The sequence below is a fragment of the Arachis ipaensis genome, chromosome B3 (assembly GCF_059453495.1).
Source record: "Arachis ipaensis isolate K30076 ecotype BB chromosome B3, ASM5945349v1, whole genome shotgun sequence".
Lineage (NCBI taxonomy): Eukaryota > Viridiplantae > Streptophyta > Magnoliopsida > Fabales > Fabaceae > Arachis > Arachis ipaensis.
Window position 1 is genome coordinate 136,083,974 of NC_142438.1, and position 26,807 is coordinate 136,110,780.

A 26,807-nucleotide genomic window follows, 5' to 3' on the forward strand; every position below is an offset into this window, starting at 1 on the left:
ACTTGAAGTTGAAACTGATTTAAAACAACGAAATAAAAAAATGCATAAACTAATAGAACGGGTGCAGACGTAACCGTAAAAAAGAAGCGCAAATGGAATTGTCGGAAGGAAGCGCAGACAGAACTACTACAAGAAAACGCAGACAGAATTGCTATAAAAAAACACCGACAGAACTACCACAAGGAAAGCGTAAACGGAATTGTTGGAAGGAAGTGCAGACGAAACTGTTGGAAGGAAATGTAGACGGAGCTGCCAGAAGGAAACACAGACGAAACTGCCAGAAGAAAATACAGTTCCAAAAGAAAACACAGACGGAACCGTCGGAAGAGAGCGCAGACGGAACTACCGCAAGAGTGGCCAACTGCAAAACTGCTGAAAAGATGGCGAATTGCTGGAAAAATGCTGAAAAGTGACAAAGTTCGAAAAGATGACAAACTATTGGAAGGTGATGAAAAACATATGGTTTCTCCATGAGAATAAGAAAGTAGTGAATGAGTTAATTGGTAAGGTAAGAAAAGCATTGACAAAAGAGAAGGGAAAAAATAGCACAAAAAAAAATATAAAAAGTACGATGATTTCACTAGAAGAAAATCAACCTAAATCAACCTATCATCTTCAAGGAGGATACTATGATTATGATATCATATTAGAAAGGTAAGAAAGAGTAGTAAAAAAAAGGATTTGTGTATATTAAATTATATAAAATGATACAATATAAAAGGGTCAATGCATCGAAATCATAAAGACGTAATATTTTATAATAAATATTCAGATATACTAAATAATACTGATTAATCTTAATTATTATCTAACAAATTTTTTGAGCAGAAGAATATTACAACATTAAAATTGAAATCTCATTCGTCAATTGAAAATGTCATTCACTGATCAGATGAGTGAAGGACGTGATGCTGCGTGAGGGACGCGACGGTGAGATAGGTGGTCCCGCGATGTTCACCGTGAAGAGGAGGTGACGGTGATCAATGGACGCGGTGCAGAGATACTTGGTGTCCCGATGTCCGCTGTGAAATGATGATCAATAGGGACACGGCAGGGAGGAGGAGTGACGGAGGCGCACAATGTAAAGAAGTGATGATCCGTAGAAGAGCATGATAGAAAGGAGGAGTAGTGTGTAATTAGAGTATAATTAGGAGGAATCAGCGTTTTACTAATTTAAATTAGTATTTTATTAAATCATATTTTTAAAATAAAATTAGCTATTATATGAGATAGTTAACAAAAAAGATATTGGTTATCTAGATTTTTCATAATCATAAAAAACTAAAGAGAATTTTTTCTGACCTACATTTAAATAGACTTATTATTATCTCCTAATTATTATCGATGTATTTGATTTCAACATCCAATATTACTTGAGCAGTAATTCAGATGGAGGGGGAAAGGGACTATTAGAAGATCAAAATATCAATCAGGCAGATGAGTTGGACTTATCATCAATGGGGATAAGTTTGTCATGAGGGAGGGAAATTATTAATGATTTGAAAGTGAGTGGCAACTACCTTGAAATAATTAGAATAATAGCATAATAATATGCAAAATGCAAAAATTGAATTTCGGATATATGGTGCTAAACCGCTAATCATTAATGGTACAATGGAGTGGTTTGACATGTTTATCAAAAGTGCTTCCTTAGAGACCAACACACCCACTTAATGTGAATAGAGATCATGCATGCACTTATAACACTTCAATTCATTTTATTAGTCTTAATTATAATATAAGTACAAAATGTCCTTCATCTGATTAGTCTTGATTATAACATCTAGTGGTTAAAGTCCGAATTTATCGTTGATGATCTTATACCATTGATCTACCAATTAAGATGAAATTAATGTTGAATAGAATCTAACTTAAAATTGACCAAACCTGACATTAAGAAATGAAGGTACCAATGAGTTGATCTTTCTCAGCCTTATGCCAATGTCTCATTACAATATATATGATATGTTTTATCGTCTTATTGTATGTGGTTGTTGATGATAGAGATACATGCTAATGTTTTTTTGACTTGTCGCATAAGCATTGAATTAGAATCTTCAATAGTCTAAGGGGGTTAATGAAATTCCAAGAAAAATCAGCCAACCCTGCCTAACAGATATAAGAGAGAGCTTTCATGGCAATCACATACACAAAAGTTTTATTGCAATTCAAAAGCTTAGTTGTGGCATTGTGGTTGTTCTTTTCCTTCATTTCCCCATCTCATGTACATGGCCAATAAAGTAGCTTCACCAAAAAGCACTTTTGAAAGGGACTCAATTCAAGGACTCACATTACAAACTTAATTAAAATGCCATAGTTTGGGAATTCAAGTCCAACTTTTGCTGTGATCAAATTAATTAGTCTACCAAAAATTTTCATAGATTTATCAGTTTTGGGGAGTATGGACCAATTGTGAATGGCATCATTGTAAAGAACATCTGCTGAGAGTGACACTTTGAAGTGAGGTACTCTTGTTGGCATGTGGATATGTTTTCAACCCCCCCCCCCCCCCCTTTTTCTCTCTTTTTCTAGAGTTTTAGTTTTAAAATTTTTCCTTTTTGGACTAATATCCAAATTCTATTAATTTGCCTTAGTAAAATTTTATCTCCCTCTTTGTGGTATTCGGATTCAAAATTACTAGAAGAGTGACTATTTCTCTTTATTATTGGTATTCAGATTTTATATTATTTTATTTAAAGAAAAAGACGAAGTTATTTATTACTCGACTAACCCTATAATCCTGAACACATTCAATGATATAATGTGTAAACTATGCTACCACATGCCTATGGAGGATGTAACAAGACATTAGCCTTGTCCTAAACTATAAGATAGTTGGGGACATGCTACAATTTTTGCTCATATGCTTTGTACTTAACTGCATGCATAGGGCTATATATATATGGATCCCCTTGTCAGTTCTCTACCATGTCATTTGTTGTGGGATCCATTTTTTGTGGAATTGTCTGCTTCACCCAGACATGATATGATTTGTTTTCAGCCTCTGCCATTTTCTATGCTTTTGGGAAAGCATTTCTTTCCCCTGCACCTTCCATCTTGGAAACCATACAATATCTTATTAGATTCTTTTTTATAAGCTTAAAAGCTACTAAAATTTTGGGTAATCAATTTATTTCTTAATTACTAATGAGGTTGTAAAGTTGAACCAAATTCATCTCCATAGCAGATGTTGTTCACTATGGAAATTTAGTAGTATTAAAAATTTGGAACTAAGTTTTGACTGCATTCACTTTCACTCATAATAAACTGAGTTTATTAATATGGTACCATGCTACATTAAAACTCATCAATTCTTATTAAAATGTTGATGTGGTAAGATAGAAATTTAATCATCTCTAATTAAATTCTGATATGGCCCTACCATGAACAGATCTGGAAATTAAAGTAGTACTAGCTCATAATTTTGCATTTAAGGAATGATATTTACGCATTACCAAAGTTATGAAAATCTTATCTGTTTCACTTCTGTTTATGGGAAATTTAATTGGACCCGCCTAATTTAACAACAAGCCTGCAAGGAAAACATATTTATTTGGGTAGATGAAATTTTAAAACTTAATTAAAACACAAGACAAATGTTTTTACTTTTTACCTAGCTACTCGTACAAATATACAGTTAATTGTTAATAACTTAATATTACCTAACTTGTGTTTTTCCTATTAATTTGGTTTTCGTGATAGAATCTTAAATGACTATAAATATAATCGTCATGATAAATCAATGCGCATGATAATATGGTATGGTATTAATGCTTCTTCTTTTTATTTTTATTTTTTTTAAAAAAAAAAATGTTCACTTTTCTCCAATTCTTCCCCTATTTAATTTGGTGGAGCATGGTATATAAATTTTGTTTAAGAATGTTGGAGGTTTAAGAGTTTTAGGCTTAAAAATAATCAATTAGAATCTTGTTTGAATGAGTTTTTTTTTTTTAGGGTTAACTGGGCTTTCTGTTTCCGACATATTTTTGGGTTTTGCGACTTAGTTTTTGTTGTGAAACAGTAATGACGATCTCTAGACCCAGAAGGATCAATACCTTATAATCTCCTTGTTGTTTTTTTGAGCTTTCGGCCTCGACATTAACCAAAAAAAAAAAAACATCCAAGTCTCCTTTATTCACTTTTAGCATAAAATTGGAAAATGTTATCCTAGTAGGAAATTTTTATTTCTAGCTATTACCCAACATTTTATTGGGGCTTTAAAATAAGAAGTACTACCCCTATTTTCAATCTTTATGCATAACATAACACAAAAGCAACCTAGACAGTAGATACTCAAACAACATACAACTCTCATAACTGATTATTCTTAGTAGGATTTTGCTAACTGCACTGGTTCAGGGATCACAAAACGGTGGAATTTTAAAAATTAACAATACTTTTTACCCAATGTTATAACAAAATCCCAATTATTTTCTGATAAAAACTCACAGCCAATTGATTTTATCTGAACTTGTCAATTAAGAATTGTTAAATGACAATTTAGTTAAATCATCTAAAAATTCTCAATTATCAACTTCACGTAAAGATAACTGCACATGTGAGTCTGTGTATTATTTTCTAGTCCTCTGGTCAGCGAGAACTGACTGATGCATACGAGTTAAGGTTTCGTTTCATATTCAAAGGCCATGCATCTGCCTAAACTGTGTCGTAAACTGGTAGACATTTTCTGGGTGTGGGAGTGATTTGACCACAGTTGGCCTCTGAAAGCACCTCTTAATCCATGCTGTAATCTTGGGGCAGTGGTCTTCAACTTTGAAGCCACCAAATTTTTCACATGCCAAGAACCATGTTGTGAGAGGGATTGCAATCACATCAACATACCCAAAGGAATCACCACCAAAGAAGTCCTTCTCCCCAAGAGCTTCCTCTAGTTGCTTTAGGATCTCAATGAAATCCTTCTTCGCAACTTCTTGTTCTTCTCCTCCCTTGCTTAGCCAGATACCCCTCATGGTCTCAAACACCTACCAATCACACATATATATCAACTAACTTCAAAAGGACATGCACGCTAGACTCTTAAGTGGTTGTGAGATTTAATAATAACAAGCATCTAGTTAATCTAAAACATAAGCACGTGAACAATATCCATATGATCTATAAAGAAACTTTGGTTTTCTTTCAATTAACTGCACAGCAAGAATGAATAAATTAACAATATCACAAAAAGCCTACGGTTTAAAAGTATGTACAAAGTATAAACCACTTTTGAGATTTAAGCAAGATTACATATAAGGGAAAAGATTGCATTGGGAACCAATAATCAAATGTAACATACACTTATTATTAACACCGTTGAAAATACAATTAAATGATGTGGTGTGTAATATTGCCTAAGCTAAGGTGAAGTTAGTAGAACTTATCCATTATGGAGCAGAGGAAATTTACCTTTTTGTCAATGAAGTCAGTCCAGAATCTTGCTTGGGCACGTTCATAGGCACAAGTTGGAAGTAGTGGATTGGAAGGAAAAACCTCATCAAGGTAGCTGACAATGATGGAAGACTCTAGCAAAGGCTTGCCATCATGCAAGAACACTGGAACCTTCTGATGAATTGGATTGGATTTCAGGAGAAGCTCACTCTTTCCCCCAAACAAATCCTCCTCCCTTTCCTCATAAGCCACACCTTTCTCCGCCAAGGCAAGCTTCACTCTCCCGCAAAAAGGACTTGTCGGGAATCCCAACAGAACATTATTTGTCTTTGACATCTTAGCTTCTTGCCTTTCTATTTGCTATTATGCTTTTCTATGTCCGTTACACAATGTGAGAGTAGTTTGTAAGTTTATATAGAACGATAAACTTGAGTTTATTATGAAATCTTGGAGTTAACGAAACATACTTGCTGTTCTTGTTCTTGGTTTTAAGAGAACTTATGTGGTTTTCCGCCGTTGGAGAGGGAATATTATGCGCTAGCCGGCCATATAATTTATTTACATAGTACGTGAGCATCTTCCTATGTTATCTTGGAAGAGATGATTTATTTTTCCTTTTCTTTTTGGGTTATAAAGGAATACTTTTATTGAAGTACTGATATTTATACAATCGTACTTACAAAATTGGTAGACATAAAATTGAGACTCATTATATATTTATATGACACTTACAAGTTACAACAGGAGGGTCCATCCTATGACAATATGTCACACCTGTGTTTAATATCTCATTACTTGAGGATGATGATTCTTAATTTCAATTTGTTCTCCACTTAGACTAATATATTGGTACTTGGTAACTAGCAAGCATAACTCCTTGAGGGCACCATACTCTGAAATTTGGTTGAGACTTGAGAGAGTCTAAAGTTTTATAAATTTTTTATTCCAAGGTGACTTTCTCTAATGTGATACCCATTATTTTGTCATCCCCTACAGACAGCTTCCCATGAATGCATTTTGCATCTGCGACACTCCATGTAGTTATATTGCCCAAGTCTCATTGAAAGAATCATTTATGACGAGTATAAATGTTTGGGTGTTCTCCCAAGAGTTATCCCAAGGGAGAAGTGTTGAAATAAATATAATTGACTATAACAAATAACAAATAGTCCTCTAAGGAGAAACGAATGAGACTAGTAGAATACCCTTGAAACAAGTTTTGTTGTTCAAGACTCAAATTGCTTGCCTTCAAAGGTTTGTCCAAAGGTCCAATGCTTGGGAGCAACATTGTAAGATGTAAGTGTGACACCATCACTGGCAGTAACCTCGAAAGAAAGAGGTTGGTTCTGTAGTAAGGCGCTTACATGCCAGTTTTGGCCCCAGTTCCTCCCCATAGGAAGCCAGCCAGTTCTTGAACCCTTAACCTTCACGGCAACAATGTCTCCTGTCCCAGCCACATTGCTGATCAGCACAGAAATGAAGATCCCAGAACCAGCGATCGTGAATCGGATTCCTCCTTCCCTTCTGCACTTTATCCTGCGCCAAACAGAAACAGTAAACATATATATGCTTAATAAGTAACAATGTAACATAAACCAACCGATTACATTCAACAACATCAAGATCCGTCTATGATATTTTATATAGTACTAAATCATCTAATAAATTTCATAGTATGTCAATATAATTCTTAAAAATAAATATAAAGTAACTAACATTTTGTATTTTGTCTTACAATTGAATCAACACTCTTTTGTTTTTAATTTTAGTTTCCTAAAATGCTTCATTGTTAATATATTTATGAGCCAATTTTTTTGTCAGGAAACACTCCTGGACTTACATTTTTTTTCTTTGATCAATTGTCTAGACAATTAAAACCGTTAACTAGATCTATAGATCTGCCCAGATGCTTCTACTTTGGGCCCCGGGCCCCAAATAAATTTTTAACTGTCACAAATATAAGACCAAAAGTAAACCGAAAGGAAAAAAATAAAAGACCGAAATAAAAGTTCTACAAACAAAATGGATCAAACTATGTTTATAAAGACAAAAAATAAGCTTCTGAGAACCTACTACTAATACCAAAATGGGCTTTTTGCCCCTTCTAATACCCAAAAAAAGAGACAAAAATAAGCTTTATTATTAAACTCATAATATAAATTATTTTGAATCTACCTCACGTATTTGAGGAGTTCACTCTTACGAGAAGAGAAACGCTCAAATATTAAACTAGAATAATGAATAGAATAAATTAAGAAACCTATACGTTACGGATCTAGATGCCCTGGGCATTGGCTCTTCTATAATTGATAATGAACTTTTAGCGGAAAGTGAACGCCAATCCCTAGTTTGATGAAAACCAAATCATATCCAACCAAAAAGTTATACACACTTTAACCAAACCATAATCTATGAGGCAGCAGATAATAATAACACAAATACCAGGACAACGCAGGCTTATCTAAGCAGGCTGATATCTGATTTCGAAGATTTAAAATTACTAGTTACGTATTGTTTTAACTAATATTTAGTGTGACATTTTTTACTGTTATGCAGGTTGAATAATAATTAAGAAAAAAAAAAAAGAAGAGTAGATTAGCACAGTAGCCAGTAGGTACCTCCGATACTGTACCGGCAGGTTCCCTTGCTTCCAGATCGCGATCTTCTCGAAGGTGTCAATGGGGACCACGAAGTGCTGCTTCGGAGGGTTGCACCTCCCGCCGCCACTCTCCTCGTCGGCGTCGACCCCGTAATTAGGTGCACAGAAGTCCGTCGCCGTTACCATCACCGACCTTCCGGGGATGCACCACCGACGGTCGAACGGAGAATCCTCCTCGGCACACCGCAGCTCGAAGCACGCACCACAGATCTGCCCCTGCTCAAACACCGCGTGGCTGAGGATCGCCGCGGCCGCCGCACCAGTGCCGTCAGAGTAGCCGCAGGCGCCTCCAAGCGCGTCGGTGGAATTGGCGGGGGTGTAGTAGGTGGCGTGTGCGGACAGCCATTCCGCATAAGGAGGAGAAAAGTGAGAAGAATGGGAAGAAGAGTTAAACGGCGCCGCCGGAGGTGAAGGAGAATAGTAGAGAGAGGTGGATGGTGAAGTGAGAATTACTAGTGTGATGGAGAAGATGGCGAGTATAGTAGATAGTGAGATTTGCATTTGCTTCCTTTCGTGTCTAGTTTGAAGGTTTTAGGGTTCCCCAACTTGAGAATCGTGACGATGATAAATAATGATGGTCGCAAAATTATTACTACTTCGTCTCCATCCCCACTCATCCCCATTTTGAACCCTCATTTTATACCACTGCTTTCGAGTCCCTTTTTTTCTTGGATAAAGGAACAGTAACTCACTGGCAGCTGCCATTCAATTTTTATTTGACTTTCCCACCAGCAGTAAAACAATCAGAAGTTACTCACTTTTACTCCTAGTCTCCTACCAAGGGGGATAACCATGATTGCATTTTAATCTGATATAACCTCTAGTAGTAGTTGTAGAAGCACTAAAACCCATGCTTTTCATGCCATTTATTAATTTTCATCCCAAGTTTTTAATATAAAAAGATTTACCTAATATCGTATATAATAAGATTATTAATAATATTTTTTTTAATTTATAATTTTTAAAATGTGTGTTTAGAATACAAAATAATAAAAATAAAAGATAAATAAGTTCTTGACTTTTTTTGTGTGGACATTTTCGTCCTTAATCATTGAAAAATACATTTTCCACTCACGCGTACGCTTGGATCACGCTTACGCGTAGCCTGACAGATTTCCCACTCACGCATTGCCATGAATTCTCCACTTCACCATAAATTCTTGCATATTTTTTTCCATTTCTTTCAAGTCATTCTTTCCTTTAAAACTTTAAATCACTCAAACAAACATATCAAAGGCATCGAATGTAAGAAAAGTAAGAATGATACAACCTCTACATGATTAAAAAAAGTTACCATGATAAAACTGCTCTCAAAGTTAAAAGTCGTTATTAATAACATTTTTTGTCGGCTTTTTTTTTCGTCATCATAGCCTTGCATTGTATATCAAAATGTTAATTTAGTATTCTTTTACATTGTACTCTTATTCCAATACTCTCAATAATCTTATTCTTAATATTATTTTGGAATCCAACGTTTATGATTATATTATTACCTATGGTTAATATTTTATTTAATTTTTCTTTTTTAATGAGATCATAATTTATATTATAAAAAAAATTATACTAAAATATAGTACAGGAGAATTACAATTATTAAAGAGAGTACTACAAATAATAAAAATTAAATATTTATCTTGACAATGATGGAAATAAATCTAAAAATTTTTTATGATATTTTTATATAGATATTTTTTAGTATGCTATAATTTTACTATTATTATTCTATACAAAAAAATAATAGGTAAAAAATGTATATAAACAAAAAATAAGAATTTTATAAAGAATAATAATATCCATGAGAGAGTACTAAAGAAAAAATATTATAAAAAAAAATAAAATTAATTATATGAACAATGAGATAGAAAATAAATTTCAATCTAATGTGAAAATGTAAACGCAAAAGCTATCATTTTTAGATTTGGCTAAACTTAGGTTGACAAGAAGAACCACGTTTACGTTTAGAAGAAGAAAAAATAGCCAAACTAAAAAGTGAAACTTAAAAAAAAAACTAAACCTACATTTGATGCTTCAAACGCTAAGCTAAACATATCCTAAATTGCTGAATTTAATTTACTTTTCTCCCACTCGATGCCTTGATATGTTTATTTGAGTGTTTTAAAGTTTTGAAGGCAAAAATGGCTTGAAAGAAATGGAAACAGTATGCAAAGTGGAGAATTTATGGTGAAGCTGAGAATTCATGTCAACGCGTACGCGTGAGTGGAAAATCTGTCAGGCGACGTGTACGCGTGACAAGTTTTTCCGTTGGGTCTGACGGGAGATTTCGACGGAGGGACTAATCCGTCCAACTTTTAAGGACGTTAGTGACTTAAAGTATTTTTCAATGGTCAAAGACGAAAATATCTGCGAAAAAAAAGGTCAGAAACCTATTTATCTTTTACTCAAATAATAAAATTCATAAAAAAAATTGTATAGGATCCAAAAACTACGCTGCAACACGACTGCTAGACTGCATATGTGTTGCTACTTGCTAGTGGTCATAGAAGGGCTATGTTTAGGGGTGACAAATGGGTCCAAATTTGTCTAATCCACAAAAGAAGATGGGTAGGTTAAAAATTTGAAACCACCAATCTTAAAAGTCCGTCTAACCCACACAATCTAATCCATGGGTTTTGACGGACTTCGACAGGGTGGGACAGACTTTTTTGACAGGTCAGGTATTTTTTTGTACAGAGATGTTTTTTTTTTATAAATTTTTATGATATTATTGATCTATGATTATAAACTTGAAGATGTTTAATTATATATTTTAAATAATATTTGTTTTACTTTGGATAATATTAGTTTTATTATTTTATTTTAAAAAATTTAGTTTATGATTATATTTATTATATATTTATAATATAAAAATTTTAATTTTTGTGAATTTAAAAATTATAATTTTTTTTATATTTTTAAAAATTTTAAATTTATTAAAATGATTGTGAAATTATATATATTATTTAATATTTAATGATTTATAAAAAAAATATTTATGGGCTTAACCCGTCAACCTGCTGTTAGACAGGACGAGGAAAAAATTCAAGACCGCCTTACTAGGTGGATTAGAACAGCTTAACGGGCTTTTGGTAGGACAGGACAGACTTTCTCATTTGCCACCCGCCTACGTTCTAGAAATGTTAGAAAAATGAGGCAAACCCATTATTACTAACAGTCTAAGACCATTCATTTCAAAATAACATAGAATAGAGAAAATTCCAAAAGCCAAGATACATATAATCAACCATATGCTTTTGACTCATTTGCTTATATGATTCCTAATAGGTAAAAATTCACATGTAATTGTCTTAATATGAAATTGATATTTGAAAATTATTTGATAATTTCACAAGTTTGATTAAATTATCTTAGATCATATAACGATTTTTAACTATCAACTTCACATGAAAATAACATCTTTCATCATAACAATGACATGATAATGGTCAAGATGTAAAGACATTGACATACCTATTTATAACATCCAAGAGAGGGAGAAGATGAAAAACAGAAACAAATAAAATAGGAGTTGAAGAGAAAGGAAAAGTGTACGTGTGAAGAAACACAAGAACACACCAGGTCCTTAAAAAGTGCACCCTTAAGGTTACAAAAACAGACTGAAAAATTTGTTGGCAGATGGTAAACTACCTCATGGACTTTGTCTACATAAGCCAACATCGGATAACTCCTCTTTAACAACCCACAAGAGATGCCTTGTTGGTAAAAACTGAAAGCCTATGAACAAGATATGTACCTTAACGAGGAACACTTCTATGAGGACCAACTGAAAGATACAAACACTAGATAATTCACAGTTGAAATTAGGAAGAGAGAAGGGGGTAAAAGGAGGCTCAATAGAAAGCCTATCCCGACCATGGTAAAATGGAAAATAAAAGGTCGTCCTGGAGCTATATATATGAAAAAGAAAGTAAAGGCAGGTTTGTGGATATGAACAACTTGCACTTCAAGTATGTAGCACAAATGTCAAAAATTTCAGCTACTCTTATCTTTTCTACTCATCCCAAATCCTGATACTTCCAGCTAGCGCATCTCTCAAAGGAAAAACCTGCTTTGAATATGATCTCATTGGAGGGAACTATAATGAAAGCCGGATGCCTTGCTCTTCCCTATCAGTGGAAGAGTGGTTTTTTTCTCTCTCAGCCATGAACCTTTTATATGGGACAAAACCTCTCCCACAGGTTTCAGTTCTCATTCTAGGCCTTAGCTTGGATGTTGCTCTAGTTTCGCTTGGAACAATATGGCTAGGAATTTCCGATTTTCCTTCCCCCTTGCCAAAGCAATGCACATTTATGTGTACGGGTATTGGTTTGCATGCCTCAATTGATGGAGGTGAGGGTCTGCATGTGTTTGTTACCGATAGAGTCATCCCGAAAAGCTTTACAGTCTGACCAAATGATTCTTCTACCATGCTTGCTTTGATTTCTTTCTGGGATATCTGGATGTTACGATAAACAAAATAGAAAAGGAAAAGAATATGGCATCATATATCTTTTTCTAAGGATTGTCAATATGACATAGTATTAATATTGGAGTCAATAGAATGAATTGGAATTGTAAGTACCACAAGAGGGTTCTCATTGTGAGCTGAATCGGCATTTAGTCCAGCTTCCTCGGATGGGGTTTTGGGTTCCACAAGTGTAAAGCCGCTTGAATTGACCCCGCTAACGGATGACATTGGGGATAAGCTTCCGTTAGGTGTATCTGAATCTGAGGAACCATGACTGTCTGAACCAACCCCAGTTAACACTGACTTGGGAGATTGGTTCTCTTGATCAAAATCTGCTTGTGACTTCAGAGAATTAGACCTCTTCGGCTGCTCTTTGACCGAAGTTATTTTATTAGGAGTCCCTACTAGCTTACGGGGGTAAGGATGCATCGGCTTTCGTTTTGGTCTTGGAGGAGGAATTTCAATTGACTCTGCAGAGTTGATAATCTTACCATTAGAGTCACGGAGAACCTGCCATGAATATATAACATAGAAAGAATTAAAGTGAATTCAAGCATAGATTAGTTAACCCTTCAATACCAAAGAAGATATTATTTTGGATACATAGTGGTCATTAACATCCAAGCATACTTTATGGTTACTAGAATAGAGCAGTAAACCTTAGAAAAAAACTTCTGAGCATGACTTCGAATCTGAACAGCAGTCTTTGTGCCAACATGTTCTGTGGTGAAACAATAGAGGACTCCAAAACTTTAGAACAAACTTCTTTAATGCTTACTTATATCTTTCTTTGGCTAAAATCCTAATAGTATACACTCCATAGAAAATGAAGTTTGAAAATTAATGATACCTTCGATACGACGCCAGGCCCTGCCATGTAACTTTAAAGCCTCAAGGAACTTCTTGTGCTCTTCATCCGTCCACCTCTCTCTTTGTTTCTTGATGGTGTACGGTTTCCTCACCTATTGAAGTAGAGAGAAACTTGATCAAAACAAAGATGACGCCAGCACACAAAAATCAAATCTTAACATGCCAAAGCCACAAATAGATGAGAATCTAGGGAGAACCTTGAGAGCACCATCATTTGTGGTTGAAAACTGGTCTTTGAGTTGAATATCTGTAACAGAATTCAGTTCAGAACCCGAAGATACTTCATTTCCCACTGGAGGACTACCCTGTGATGTGGTAACTCGATTTTGATCCTACATTAGATTCAAACAGCATGTATATAGTTATAATGTGATCATTAATTCATAACAGGAAATCATTTATCCACCAGTCATTAATCTTCCACGAAAATTCTTCACTTCACGTGAAAATACTTCCAAAAATTAATCAGTAATGAAAGCTTCTGCATTCTCTAAAAGGGAGGAAAGCAAAGCAGGTTCCTGCTCCTAATAAATTGTTTCTTGGGGCGAATCATTTAAAATTTACACTATCGTGAAGGAACGAAACCCATGTATATTTGACATTTGAAAACCGAAAAACCATAACATTAGAGTCCTATGTTTCCCATCATTTTGTCAAAACTCTGCTACCATTGACAATTTCAACTTCCACATGAACATGAGACTATGATAATATGTATAATTATCTATTATTGTTTCCATCGAAGGCCAAAAAAAGGATATAGCAGGGAAAATTTTATACGTACGTGAATGGCCATAACTGCAGAAATCAGTGCTCAAACTCAAAAGTGCCAAGCTTTCTTCAACTTTGTCTTCCCTCGCCCAAAGACAGAAACAACAGACACCAAAAAGCCACTCTTTGCTTACTCAAATCCCCACCCAACAATAGTATGGTCTACATAAACAATCAAATGAACAAATTTTGTACAGAAAAAAGGACCTTCTTCCCCAGTTCCATGTCTCACCACTTTCATCAAACACCAATTTTCAGCTAAAAAACTACATACAGAACCCTCTTGGCTATAAGATCCGGTGATCCCGCACTACAAAGCATGTTCATGAAAAAACAATAGTATCCACACAAATCTGGATCCTTTTGTACAGAGAACCAAGAAAACTCATCAGAATCTTGTTTGCAATATAGAAAAGCGGAAATGGAATGAGTCACCAAAAATTGAAGGAAATTGTGAGGGAAAATAAGCAAAAACAATAGGAGGAGATATTCACAAACACCTTGCAGGCAGAAATAGAAAACAGCGGGTTTCTTTTTTTCGATCACCGGAGCAACCAAACTCGTCGTGAATTGGCACCGGTGATCAATGTAATCAAGCTCCTAAACACACTCCGATGAGAAATAACCAAAATTGTTTGGTGTAAACTACAGAGAGAGAAAGTTCTAAGCTTTGAAACGTTAGGAGGAGAAGAAGTGAAGAGAAGAGGAAGATGGAAGTTACAAGTGAAATCTCTGACTCTGAAGAGAGTGGCTCTCATGGTTGTGAGAAAAAAACGAAAAAGAAAAAGGGGCAAGGAGGTGGTGAGTGGTGACACGTCAGATGTTTGATTTCTATTTTCATTTTACTTGGAAAAAAAGTCATATTTTTTTAAATATTCTAAAAACAGTATTAATAAATATTTTAAAGGTATTTTCAAAAAAATATATAAATAAAAATACTTTTTAAAATTCCAATAATGTAAACTGAAGAAATTTTTTTTAATAAAATATTTTTCTGTAATACTAAGTATACAAATGAACAAAAAATATAGCATTTTAAAACATTTTTAAATTCATATTTTTAGCAATTAAAAAGACAATTATTAACTAAACTCGTTTTATTATTCCGACATCGAAATCTCGAGAATTCAAAGGAATCTTGTGGCTCATGTCAAAGGAGTTTGCGCACACGTGGCGTTCAGTGGTGGCGTAGGTTCCTCGCTTTTTTGAAAAACGGAAATTTTGTTTTACTTCGGTGGGCGGAGGAAGCAGACTGTGGATAAAGCCGCACGCGCCAAATTTTGCTACGCGCGGCTTTGGGCGTGCCACGTGTGTCCATTTATTTGCCTGAACAAATAAGTTGTGGCCGAAGTTGTTTTCCTAATTTTCAAAACAGATAAATGTCACGATTTTATATTTATCCGTCTCCCATCAAATATTCTCCTTATCTTCTTTATTATTATTATTATTATTATTATTATTATTATTATTATTATTATTATTATTATTATTATTATGTTGTGTATATTTTGAGAAAGATCTGATAATTAAGAATATCTATTATTCATCATCCAAAGATATAATTTCTTCATTAAATTATCAAGAGTGTTTGGATTAATTATTTATTAATTTAAAAATTTTGTAAATTATAAAATTTAATTTTATGTGCACACAAAATTTTATTTATATTTCTTACTTATTTATAGTAGTTTTGACTTTTTGTTATATTTTCTCCGTATAAAAATGTCAAAATCTTTCATCCAATCATAAATATGAATAGTTTTTTTATTTAAGATGTATGTCGTCATTTTTGCCATGTAGATTATTAGATGTGTTTATTTTTTTTGTGACTTTTATTAAGATAAATAAAATGAATATAGTTTTTTTCCGTTAAATTTTTAATGTGAAAATTTCACAAAATAAAGCCTAAAATATAAAATACAATATGATAAAAAGTTAAACAGAAAACTATGCTAGGAAAGAAGGAATTGAGAAACACAAATAGAATCGAGAGTGACTGAATGAGCCAGAGCTGTGCAAATGGTGCAGTACAGACATCACATGGATAAATATTGTAATTGAAAAAAAAAAAGATAAATGATATAAAAAAATAAAATAAAATTGGATTCATTATATTATTAATGTGAGGATATTTTTTAGGCTAAAATATCTTGAGCCTCTGAAAATTAAGAAGAGTGTGGGTTGGCGAAGCCATGCATGATTTGTGGATCGAAAATAAAAGAGGGTCAGAGGGACCCTTGCGCTTTTGGCCACGTCACAGCCACATGCCGTCACACTTAAGAAACAACGCCACGTGTCACAGTGGAAAGAAAATAGAGTTCGTTCTAGACCACTCGTTTCTTTTCTCATTTTTTATTAAGCTCAAAATTCTCTGGCCACACGTTTCTATTTGGGGTTTTTAATTTAATTAAATTAAATTAGAAAACGGTAGAGGGTAAGTATTAGGCAATGCCAGGTGTAGGTGAGAGTGGAAGGCTGCAATCAGCGCTAAAAATGAGGCCCAACGCAGTGTCTGTGCTGAAGAGGAAGAGAACTGTCTAGTAGTGTGACTAATCTTTTTTGTGGACTCATTATGTTATTTAATTTAATTATATATTATTGTTATATTAGCTTTACTAGTAAGTGTTTTAGAAGTAAAATATGATTATCATTATCATTTTTATGAGTTTCTTTTATACAACTTATTAACAAAATTCTTATTAAGTTATCATTTAAAAAAATATATGACTTTTGTTTCATACTTTCATAAGATGAATAAGTATAACGATATAAAATAAATATAAGAAAAATGAGTTTTCAAAATTATTATATTAGCGACAGTTGTCTTAATCATTGTAATATTAAAACTCAAACAAATGTAAATGTATAATTTGAGAACAATGCAAAAATATTTTATATTTATCACATCATGGAAATTAAACTCCTACTAATATTAACAAGTGTTTTTTATATAGGTTCAATTTGCTTTTAAATTAAAGATCGGTCTTTATTTTAAACGTATTGTGTAAAATTAAAAAATGATAATATTACTTTTATTTTTATAATGTTATTTTATTTAACGTTATTTTTTGTATTATATATTTATATAATATAAATTTATAAAAAATAATATTGTTAAAATAAAAGTGACAATCAATATCATCATGGGTAAATTTCAGGCTGAGTATATTTTAATAATTTAATCCATTGGTTTGGTGTCTGAATCTTGATTAGCATTAATGAAGCCATATTGATGTTGTTCTGACGCTTGAAATAGCCGGGACACGTTGTTGAGTTTCAGTCCTTTGTTTTTGCTTTTGAGGTGATTGACTGGGTTTTATTGTTGCTTTGCCTTTAATTTGACAATGATGATTGATAACCCTTGGCTTTTAAACTCTTCCCTAAAGTGGGATTTCTTGATACTTTTTCTACTTTAGCTTTAGAGATATATATAATAGGAAAGTTTTCAAGGATATCGATACACCGATGTTTTAGTAATTTTTAATTGTTAATTTTAATTATATATATTATATATATTTTTTATAATTAAAATCAATGTATACTAATATATTTGAAAATTTTTTAATATAATATATCAGTAATGTTAAAAGAAAACATTTAAAATTATTTTATATAATATAATATTTATAATTTTATACTATAATATTTATTTATATATTTATTATATTTAAATTTATTTTTGTTGGTTTTCAAGCATTATATACTGTGGCTTTATTTTCATGATTACTTCTAAGTTCTACCAAGTGGTTAAGAACCCCGAGGATAGGTCAGTTCTGCTAAAGTGGCTGTATGCGTTTGCTATTGTTATATGTTTGCTTTAATCAAGTTTTTACTAACTATTTTTGTTAAAAAATATGAAATATTATTTACAAATTGATTTTTATATTTGATTTATTGATTTAAGAATAATTGTTGTAATGTTTTATATGTGAATATTTTAGAATTATTACGTTATTTTCTTAAAGATAATTACAAGCAATGATTTAATTAAAACAATTTATTTAATATAAAAATTTAATTATAAAGTTTAAAATGATAAAGATTTAATAAATTATATAGACTATCAGAATAATTAGGGCAATTTTTTTTTACAATATCTTTTAATCAAACAAGTTAAAGACTAATTCGTCGCAAATTTAAACTTTATTTAAGGGTTTGTGCTGGCCAATAACTTACCTTATATATAAGACAGAATTCGAACTATTTGTATTTTATTAAAGTAGACAAATGAACTAATTATTACCACTGTACTAACTCAAACTAGTTTGTGTTATTCCATTATAACAGCTACTACTATTTTGAGAAATAACTATTTTTATTATAGTTTCTACTAATTAAAAAATAAAAACACTAAAGTAAAATTTATTAGCATTATATTTAAATAATTTTTCACTTTAGTTTCATTAAGCATGTCAGAGTCAAACCGATTAGAAATTAATCGTTTGATATTGGCCGCGAATACTTAAAGAGTTAGCACCTAGCAATAATTAGGGAGTAACGCTAGAAAAACAATAATATAAATTTATTTTATTTAATTTAATATTTATAATTATAAATTTATTATATCTAAAAATTTTTATTTATTTTAATAATAATTAAGAATTACAACACATTAAAAGAAAAAAACAATTATGACTCCCTTTAATTTCAAACTATATACCCTTCGATCATTTTCATAATTAGGTAGTGCATTGTATTTCATATTATAGAAATAATGCGTTTGGTTCGGTTAAGATTTCGTAACATTTGTTTTGAGGTACTAAGATAGAGACTAAGAGATTGAGATTCAGTATTATGTTTATTGGTTTAGAGACTGGTATTAAAATTTCTGTCTTTATCTCTAAAATTTCAGTATTTCAGTATCTCTAAAAAGTAGGGACACAGAAAAACTAAAATTTTTAGAGATGGAGACTAGAACTTTAATAATATTTTATACCTAAAATATCCTTATTTCAATTAATTAATTTCAATTTTACCCTTTGTACAAATTAAATTAGAATTTTATTTTTGTTTTAATTTCTATCTCCCACTTTATACCAAACAAAATACTAAAATTTATTTTAATTTATATTTCTTAATCTTAATCTCTCAATCCCATTCTTTTCATCTCTATCTCTCTACCAAACGCTACCTAAGACATGCTGCGTCGAGTACTCAAGTTACTTGAAATACCGAAACACAGAATTAAAGTTGAGTGTGAAGATTGAGAGTTTGGAATTGAGCCAGCCAATGGTGGTGTCATTAGCTTAGGGATACGATATACTTGTAAAGATATCTAAAATGAATAACATATAATTGTGCTATATATTTAAAGAATATCGGATGGAGTAGTTATGGCTATGCTACAATATCGTGATTACAAATGCCTTAGGTGGAGCCGTGGCCGGTGGGTGAGCCTTCCACATTAGGGGGTAACATTGGCTAAATAGGATTTGAACTCAATCATAATTTTATTTATAGATTAAATTTGTTATTAAAATTCAATCCTATTTTATTTATAGATTGAAAACAACCTAATTCTAATTCTATTTGCATTTAACTCACGGGTGTATACGATTTTATTTGCGAATTTTTATAAATATGTAATATTATTATATAACTTAATAAGTATATAAATTAAAAATTTAATACAAATAATATAATCACCCAACAAACAATATAATCGTCTCATAAATAACATAATTATCAAATGTTCAATTTTATATAAAAATTTTTACTTAAATTAATAATACAAACACAAAAATAATGTGATATAATGTTGTATTTATATATCACTAAAATAAAATTAATTTTTATATAAATAAAAGTGTGAAATTATTAATTAATGATCTTAATTTAATGGTTAAAATTTTTTACACTAAATTAAAAGTTTTTGATTCAGCACCTACAATATATACATAAGTAAGAGATCAGATATCTGCAGATAAAATATATATTGTCACTCCTACTACTCCATATAATAAAAAGTGCAAAATGATTAATGTGACAATACTTTTTATTAATATTAGTCAATATTTTTAATTAATAATTAATTTTTATATTAAGAGTTAAGTTTTAATATCTAAAATTTAAAAATTTTAATATTTAAAATATAAAATATTAATAAAAAATAATAAATTTTATTAATCATATAATATTGCTCTTAGTGAACTTGATGACATGATATACTAACTAAATTCTAAATAAGCTCTTGTTTATCTTTATTTTCAGGCTCTGAGAGATTTTACTCGAATCCTCTCTCATCCTGGTGTACAAGCTGAATTATTTTATGCAAAATACGAGAGAATTAAGTGCGCATAGTTTGTGTTTTATTTTTAATATTTTTTATGTTTAAAATTTAAAAAAATAGATAAAACAGTCAAAATAATTTTTTTCATAAAATCTAAAAAAAAAACACAAATTAAATGCACAATAATAATACTTTTAGTGAAAATAACAAATTAATTAATATTAAGTAAAATAAAAATAAAAATAAATTTATTAGTCATTTAATATTTTTCATTTTATTAGCCCAACATTTTTTTTTCTTGTATCTAGTCCAATAATTTATTTTAAAATATACACAAGATTTTAGAAAATGACTATTATTCAAACAAAAGTAAAAATTTGCGTATACTTATCTTTATATAAAATTATTAATTAAAAACAGTTAAATAATTTAATATGTAATCTAATCGCCCTTAATTATCAATTTTATATAAAAACAAATGCATATAAATTTCTACCTCAAACAAATCACGTTTCCGGATAGATCAATCATACTTGTAACTTGTTACAAAGTCATGAGCTAACTTGTTTTTATTTGGCCGCGACCAATAAGCTAATTTCCAACCACATGATAAAAAGTTAAAAACTAAAGCCTTGCAGCACTGCACCCACTTAATAAAAACGAATCGTCACTTCCAAAGGCTGAACTAAACCGAGACCGAACTTCCTCTTAGTTTGTCCTAACTTGCCTGAAAATGGCAGATGCCCAAGTACCAATCAAGATGCCTAACATTAACAATAGAGATGACATGTCACATGGCGTTAATTAGTTCATGATTGCATTCCTAACTTGCAAAATAACAATCATGGAGGATCATATTGGCACTTATAGTAACACCAACACTCCCAAATCTATTGCCAATAATCAATTGCCAAACACTTTGAATTCCATAAGATTACATTTCTTAAATGGCCTCGAATAAGCGTAGGTTGAAAGAGGGAGGTTGACATGACTTAAATGGAATACACCAATGCAAACCAATCTAGATAACAATGTTCCTTTTTCTTTATTCTAAACCCACGTACCATTAAATTGACGTTCATCATCAAGTTGGCAAATTACAATAATAACACACACGCACATTGTCATTATCTAGTTGCAAATGATTCTCTACTAAAAAAGTTATTCTAAACTTTTAAAAGCAGTAGTTTGTCAAAGCTTTATTAAATAAATAAAGCATGGTTAAACATACTCGCATTTACTAAAGAAATTAAAAGGCTTATGTCATCATGTTTTTATTGAATATTGATTAACATGTTGCAAAAGAACATAGTTGTTGAATTTTGTTTTAAACACAATAGATCAACACAATAAAGTGAATCATAAAAAAAAAAAAAAAGAAACATGGGACAAAGAACAAATTTTAAACTTTTTTATTATTTTAGATATTACCATCAATGACTAAAAAAAATCAATACAACACTATAATATTACTCCTTGTAGCTTTTGATTGAAGATGCAATAATATTCGCAATATCCAATGTCTTATTCTAAAAGTTTTTTTAATTTTTTTAACCAAATATTTCAAATAATAGAGGACAAATTTATCAACCACTTTTTGCGATTTTTTTTTCATTGTCACTGTCATCCAACTCTCAAAATATTCCTTTATCATGCTTGAAAAGATCCAAGAACTTCCAGCATTACAAGCCCAAGTACTACAAAAAAACCGGCAGATAGCAGCGGTTGTTTAGCGGCGGTTTTTTTCAACCGCTGCTAAATAATATCTACCAGCAGTTCTTGTGGCGAATTTGGAGTAGGCTACCAAATGATCTCATTTTGCAGCGATTTTGCTGTAACCGTCGCAAAATGTCGAGTAGGTGAATAATTAGCTACCCGTTTTGCAGCGGTTCTTGTGGCGGATTTGGAGTAAGCTACCAAATGATCTCATTTTGCAGCGATTTTGCTGTAATCGCCGCAAAATATCGAATGGGTGAATACTTAGATACTTGATTTGCAGCGGTTTTCTTTCAACCGCTGCAATATTATTTTTAACTTGAAATTTTTTTGTTTAAACATTGCCTTGTTAAAATTATTCTAGTAGTCGTTATTTTTTTTTACTGAAAAACATGTTTCCAACACTGCAACTTAATGCATTAAGCAAATTTTCAATTTTGTGTTACATAAAAAATAATTCATTAATTAAAAAAAATATTCATAAATGAATAACAAAAAACAAATTTACGAATCAGGTTTTCTCTTATACTATCAGCGCATTTTGAGTTTGTATTCAAGCATAAATGGTAATAAAGAAATCAAGTGAACGTCCGAATTCATAAAGTCAAAACAAAGTTCAATAGAGCATAAAAATCAGATTTACTAAAGTAGACATACAAGTATTAAGTCAAAATTTCTCATCAACATCGTATTGACCTGGCCAGAAATACTCTATCAAAAATCTACTACAGTCACGTGATAACGGATCTGATAAGTCGTCTCCAAACCATGGCAACTTGTTCAGATCGAAACCCCTTTTTGCAGCATGTATGTCATCTTCTCTATGTTGGGTGTTTAAAGTTTCATTGTCTTCTTCTGGAAACTTATTGAGCTCAACATTCCTGGAGATGTCATATCCACTAGAGGAGATAGCATCTAAATCATCTTTTGAATCAGTGTCTGCTCCATCTAGAGTGTCATCAACTATTTCGCCTGAATATTCAGCTGACACTGAATACATGAACATGCAACCAACAACATAAATCTACTTAAAAGAAAATGATAACTTCCAGGTCATTACCTAGTTATTAAGAAAAAAATTGGAAATTATGGGAAGAGGACTTTCAAAATTAACAAACACAAAATTAACTATTACCATCTCCTTCGTCGGTAGTTTGGACAGATTTCTTGGAAAGAAGCTCTCTAATAGCACGTTCTATATACTTTAATTCCTCTTTTTAAAGCAATCTCCAACTCAACAACATGCGAGTTATTAAAGCGCGTCTGCATCATAATAAAATGTATAATTGATGGTCTTTTTGTAAAGCATATTGTGTCACTGTGATTCATTTTCTATGCTATAAATTTATTTCTAACCTTTAATTCAACAAGTATGTCTTCAGAGGTCCTACCAGCTACAAATGTCACAAAAACATACCCAAATTTCTCCTCGTACATTGATCCCCATTCATGAAGTTTCTACAATTAGAAGCATGAACGTAACAACTATCAGTGGTTAAATGTTGTAAGCATATATCAACTTAAAATACTTATTATTCAAATACTGTTTAACTCAAGTTTTTAAGGATATGGCTAATGAACAGACCTGCACAGTATCTTCGTTCGCCATTTCCAAGTATTCATTAGAACAAGATCATCCTGATATAGCCTCCAACCAAGACCTAACATTCAACTTATGAGACCATATGTCTCTGGCAACCGTAATTGCATGTTCCAATGACGAGAATGGAGAGGCCATGGCCATTTCATTAGCGAATGTTGTGCCTACACAACATGATGAGAAATCCTCCATTTTCAATTCTCTTGTTACAACACCATTTTATGTTAACTATATTGGTCAATGATTACAATATTGTAATTCAACGCAATTTACTTGATATCATATTTTTTTTTATTGGAGATTAAGAACAACAACAATGATGATGACAACAACAAAGCCTTGAAAACTAACTTCTGATATCAACAATTATTGGAAGAAATGAGGAACTAGCGGTATTCATGAAAATCAACAAGAAATAAAAACTTAATTCAAATACGAAAACACAGATCGTAATGTAACCAGCAAACTGCATACATCATAAACAATGTTAAACTTATTAAACACACACAGATACTCTATAAATGATGTACACGTTTTCCATATTTACACTATGCCACATCATCGATGTTATCAGAAACATCTTCTATTGGGTCTTCTATATCATCTTCCCTTGTCAACTGTAAATCACTGATGTCACCTGCTGCTGACATGTTCAACCCGGGTTGTGGAGAAAAAGCAGCAGCTTCAACTTTTTCATTCTCTCCTCCCATGTCATACAAGTCTCGTGGTTTTACATGAACCGCTACACTCCATTCTTGATCTACTTCACCACGTACATAGTACACGAGATGAGCTTTTGATGCCAATATGTACGGTTCATCCTCTTCTCGATCACCGGTGTGAGTTGGACGAGTGAAATTAACGCTGGTAAGGTCCAGATGGTATTGTTTGATGCCTCTGCTCGTAGTTGTATCAACCCAAATACATTTGAACAAAACCACTGTGAAATGGCAGCTGTAGTTCAGTTCGATTATGTCCACAATGTTTCCATAATATGGAACACTACCAACAGCCACTCTATTGTCACGCATGCTTGCATAACTTGTATTGGATGAGACATAAACTCCACTATTTTGGGTTTTCAGCCCGTCTTCCTTTGTGATAGTTCTAAACTTGTATCCATTGATGTTGTACGCCCTAAAACATCTTGCCTGCATGGGACCGCATGCCAGCAACTTCATTTCTTTCGAATGTAGAGTACTGTCCATTGGAACCTGGCACCATAAATTAGATTTTGTTCGTATAAAATATTGAAATTCGTAATTTATAATTCTAGGGCACAAATAAGTTGGTCAGGTTAAATTTCTACGAACCTTACGCTTGAACCAGCGAGAAAATTCTGCATGCACAACACGGTCTATCTTAGATGGCGACCTTGTTTGATGCCATAATTTTCGCTTCGTTTCTGTCCTAAATGTACTTTACGACATAACAAAAAATTAGTCCAATGACTGAGTGTTTGAAATGGGTTATAATCGTGCTTAATGATTACATGTGCATACTTACTCAATAAATGGAACGACGGCCTCGCAATTGACTAGCACATGACGATGTGCCTGATCTCTTTCCATCAGGGTCAGTCCAAAATGTGAAACAGCTCTTGAAGCTTTTCCAATTTCTGGGAACATAGTTTTTCCTATATTGTTTGTAACATCAACAGGTTGATCATTAACTCGCGCTGGTCAGTTGATTCTAGTATCAGTATTATCCAAATATCTGGAGCAAAATGTCAAAATTTCTTCGGATAAATAGCCCTCCGAATTGAGCCTTCTACTTGTGCCCTGTTACGCATGTATTGCTTCAATCGTCCTAAGTACCTTTTATATAAATACGACATAACGCTTAATATATACATAACGAAATTGAAAAAAAATGTCTTAAATGCGTTTAGTAACAAGCTAACCTTTATATTGGATACATCCACCGATAATGTACCGGGCCACCAAGTTTTAGTTCATCAACAAGATACACCGTAAGGAGGAGAAATAATTTCCAACTGACACAGAATTTGCATAACATGGTTCGAAAGGCCACCAAGCTGCATAGGGTTTACAGCTTTTCCACAGAGTTCTCGAAAAAATGAAGACAGATTCGCAATCACAGTCGACACCGGACTCGGCAATGCATTCTTCACCAAAATCGGAAGTAATTGTTCCATTAGAATGTGGCAGTCGTGACTTTTCAACCCATACAACTTGCGCTTTCGGATGTCAACACAACGAGTAATATTGCTCGAGTAACCATCTGGAAAGACCACGTTCTGTAGAGTCTTCAGGAATACATTCTTCTGTGGATTCGACATTGTGAAGATTGCTGAAGGATATTTACCACCTTCGTCCGGCCACAATTCAGGCCTTATGCCCATGCTTTGTAAATCTTTGCTAGCTTTAAGATTGTCTTTTGATTTAACGCTATCATTTAAGATAGTGAAGACCACATTGTCACAAATGTTTTGCTCTATATGCATCACGTCAAGGTTATGACGCAACATGTGATCCTTCCAGTACGGGAGTTCAAAGAACACGCTCCTCTTTTTCCAATACGAGTCATCTTGATCTGCATCTTCACCAATGCATCTTCTTTTGGCTGTCAAAGTTGAGTTCTTCCCAAATGATACTTGTATGTTACACTGCTGCCTTTAAGACATCTGTTCCAGAATACTTCTGTGGTGGATCTCTGCTTTCAGCTTGTCTGTCAAATCTACTCTGGTCTAATCTATATTTATGGCCCTGATTTAAGAAGCGGCAATGGCCCATGTAACACCATTTTCGACAGAATTTTAGTCGCTGAGCCTTAACGTCCACGTTACACGTAGGACATGCTAACCCACTATACGTGTTCCACCCAGATAAATTTTTCAACCTTGGAAAATCGCTAATAGTCCATATTAGTGCCGCACGCATCTTGAAAGTGGTCCCCTTATTAGCATCATAAGTTTCAACGCCATCCCAGAGTTGCTTCAACTCATCCACCAAGGGCTCCAAATAAACATCTATGTCATTACCCGACATTTTAGGACCGGGAATAATCATAGATAGTATAAAATATGCCTGTTTCATGCAAAGTCAGGGAGGAAGATTGTATGAAATAAAAATCACAGGCCAAATGG

At 32.6% G+C, this 26,807-nt stretch overlaps 4 protein-coding genes across 5 annotated transcripts; all 4 read right to left on the reverse strand.

The window, feature by feature from the left end:
* Window positions 1-4,353: 4,353 nt before the first annotated feature.
* LOC107633815 (glutathione S-transferase U19-like) lies at window positions 4,354-6,027 on the reverse strand. The gene is made up of 2 exons (XM_088510267.1): window positions 5,407-6,027; window positions 4,354-4,982 (listed from the first exon to the last, which is right to left on the reverse strand). The coding sequence occupies exons 1-2, from the start codon at window positions 5,722-5,724 to the stop codon at window positions 4,638-4,640; spliced, it is 663 nt and encodes a 220-aa protein (XP_088366393.1). The 5' UTR covers window positions 5,725-6,027; the 3' UTR covers window positions 4,354-4,637.
* Window positions 6,028-6,076: 49 nt separating this feature from the next.
* On the reverse strand, window positions 6,077-8,762 carry LOC107633814 (expansin-A13-like). Of its 2 annotated transcripts, XM_088510266.1 has the most exons (3): window positions 8,007-8,679; window positions 6,594-6,924; window positions 6,077-6,411 (listed from the first exon to the last, which is right to left on the reverse strand). In XM_088510266.1, exons 1-2 carry the CDS (start codon window positions 8,546-8,548, stop codon window positions 6,615-6,617), a joined length of 852 nt encoding a protein of 283 aa, XP_088366392.1. In that variant the 5' UTR covers window positions 8,549-8,679; the 3' UTR covers window positions 6,077-6,411; window positions 6,594-6,614. The 2 variants fall into 2 exon arrangements, with proteins under 2 accessions (XP_088366392.1, XP_088366390.1); XM_088510264.1 differs by lacking the exon at window positions 6,077-6,411 and having other exon boundaries at window positions 6,430-6,924; window positions 8,007-8,762.
* A 2,719-nt stretch (window positions 8,763-11,481) lies between these two features.
* Window positions 11,482-14,968, reverse strand: LOC107631411 (protein REVEILLE 2). Its single transcript, XM_016334846.3, has 6 exons — window positions 14,167-14,968; window positions 13,580-13,714; window positions 13,363-13,474; window positions 13,172-13,233; window positions 12,627-13,022; window positions 11,482-12,500 (listed from the first exon to the last, which is right to left on the reverse strand). Exons 1-6 carry the CDS (start codon window positions 14,176-14,178, stop codon window positions 12,141-12,143), a joined length of 1,077 nt encoding a protein of 358 aa, XP_016190332.1. The 5' UTR covers window positions 14,179-14,968; the 3' UTR covers window positions 11,482-12,140.
* A 9,278-nt stretch (window positions 14,969-24,246) lies between these two features.
* LOC107633813 (uncharacterized) lies at window positions 24,247-26,709 on the reverse strand. Its single transcript, XM_016337412.1, has 5 exons — window positions 26,508-26,709; window positions 25,700-26,284; window positions 25,205-25,376; window positions 25,012-25,117; window positions 24,247-24,912 (listed from the first exon to the last, which is right to left on the reverse strand). Exons 1-5 carry the CDS (start codon window positions 26,707-26,709, stop codon window positions 24,247-24,249), a joined length of 1,731 nt encoding a protein of 576 aa, XP_016192898.1.
* Window positions 26,710-26,807: the final 98 nt, after the last annotated feature.

Excerpts from the sequence above, each read along its gene's own strand:
- LOC107633815 (XM_088510267.1), bottom strand. The coding sequence starts at position 5,724 with ATGTCAAAGACAAATAATGTTCTGTTGGGATTCCCGACAAGTCCTTTT. Across the intron at positions 4,983-5,406 it reads CTGACTTCATTGACAAAAAG|GTGTTTGAGACCATGAGGGG; the intron begins GTAAATTTCCTC and ends TGTGATTGGTAG.
- LOC107631411 (XM_016334846.3), bottom strand. Across the intron at positions 13,475-13,579 it reads CAAATGATGGTGCTCTCAAG|GTGAGGAAACCGTACACCAT; the intron begins GTTCTCCCTAGA and ends CTACTTCAATAG. Across the intron at positions 13,234-13,362 it reads GGCCTGGCGTCGTATCGAAG|AACATGTTGGCACAAAGACT; the intron begins GTATCATTAATT and ends GTTTCACCACAG.
- LOC107633814 (XM_088510266.1), bottom strand. The coding sequence starts at position 8,548 with ATGCAAATCTCACTATCTACTATACTCGCCATCTTCTCCATCACACTA. Across the intron at positions 6,925-8,006 it reads CTGCCGGTACAGTATCGGAG|GATAAAGTGCAGAAGGGAAG; the intron begins GTACCTACTGGC and ends TGTTTGGCGCAG.
- LOC107633813 (XM_016337412.1), bottom strand. The coding sequence starts at position 26,709 with ATGTCGGGTAATGACATAGATGTTTATTTGGAGCCCTTGGTGGATGAG. Across the intron at positions 26,285-26,507 it reads TGGGTTAGCATGTCCTACGT|CCAAAAGAAGATGCATTGGT; the intron begins GTAACGTGGACG and ends CAACTTTGACAG. Across the intron at positions 24,913-25,011 it reads CTCGCTGGTTCAAGCGTAAG|GTTCCAATGGACAGTACTCT; the intron begins GTTCGTAGAAAT and ends TTATGGTGCCAG.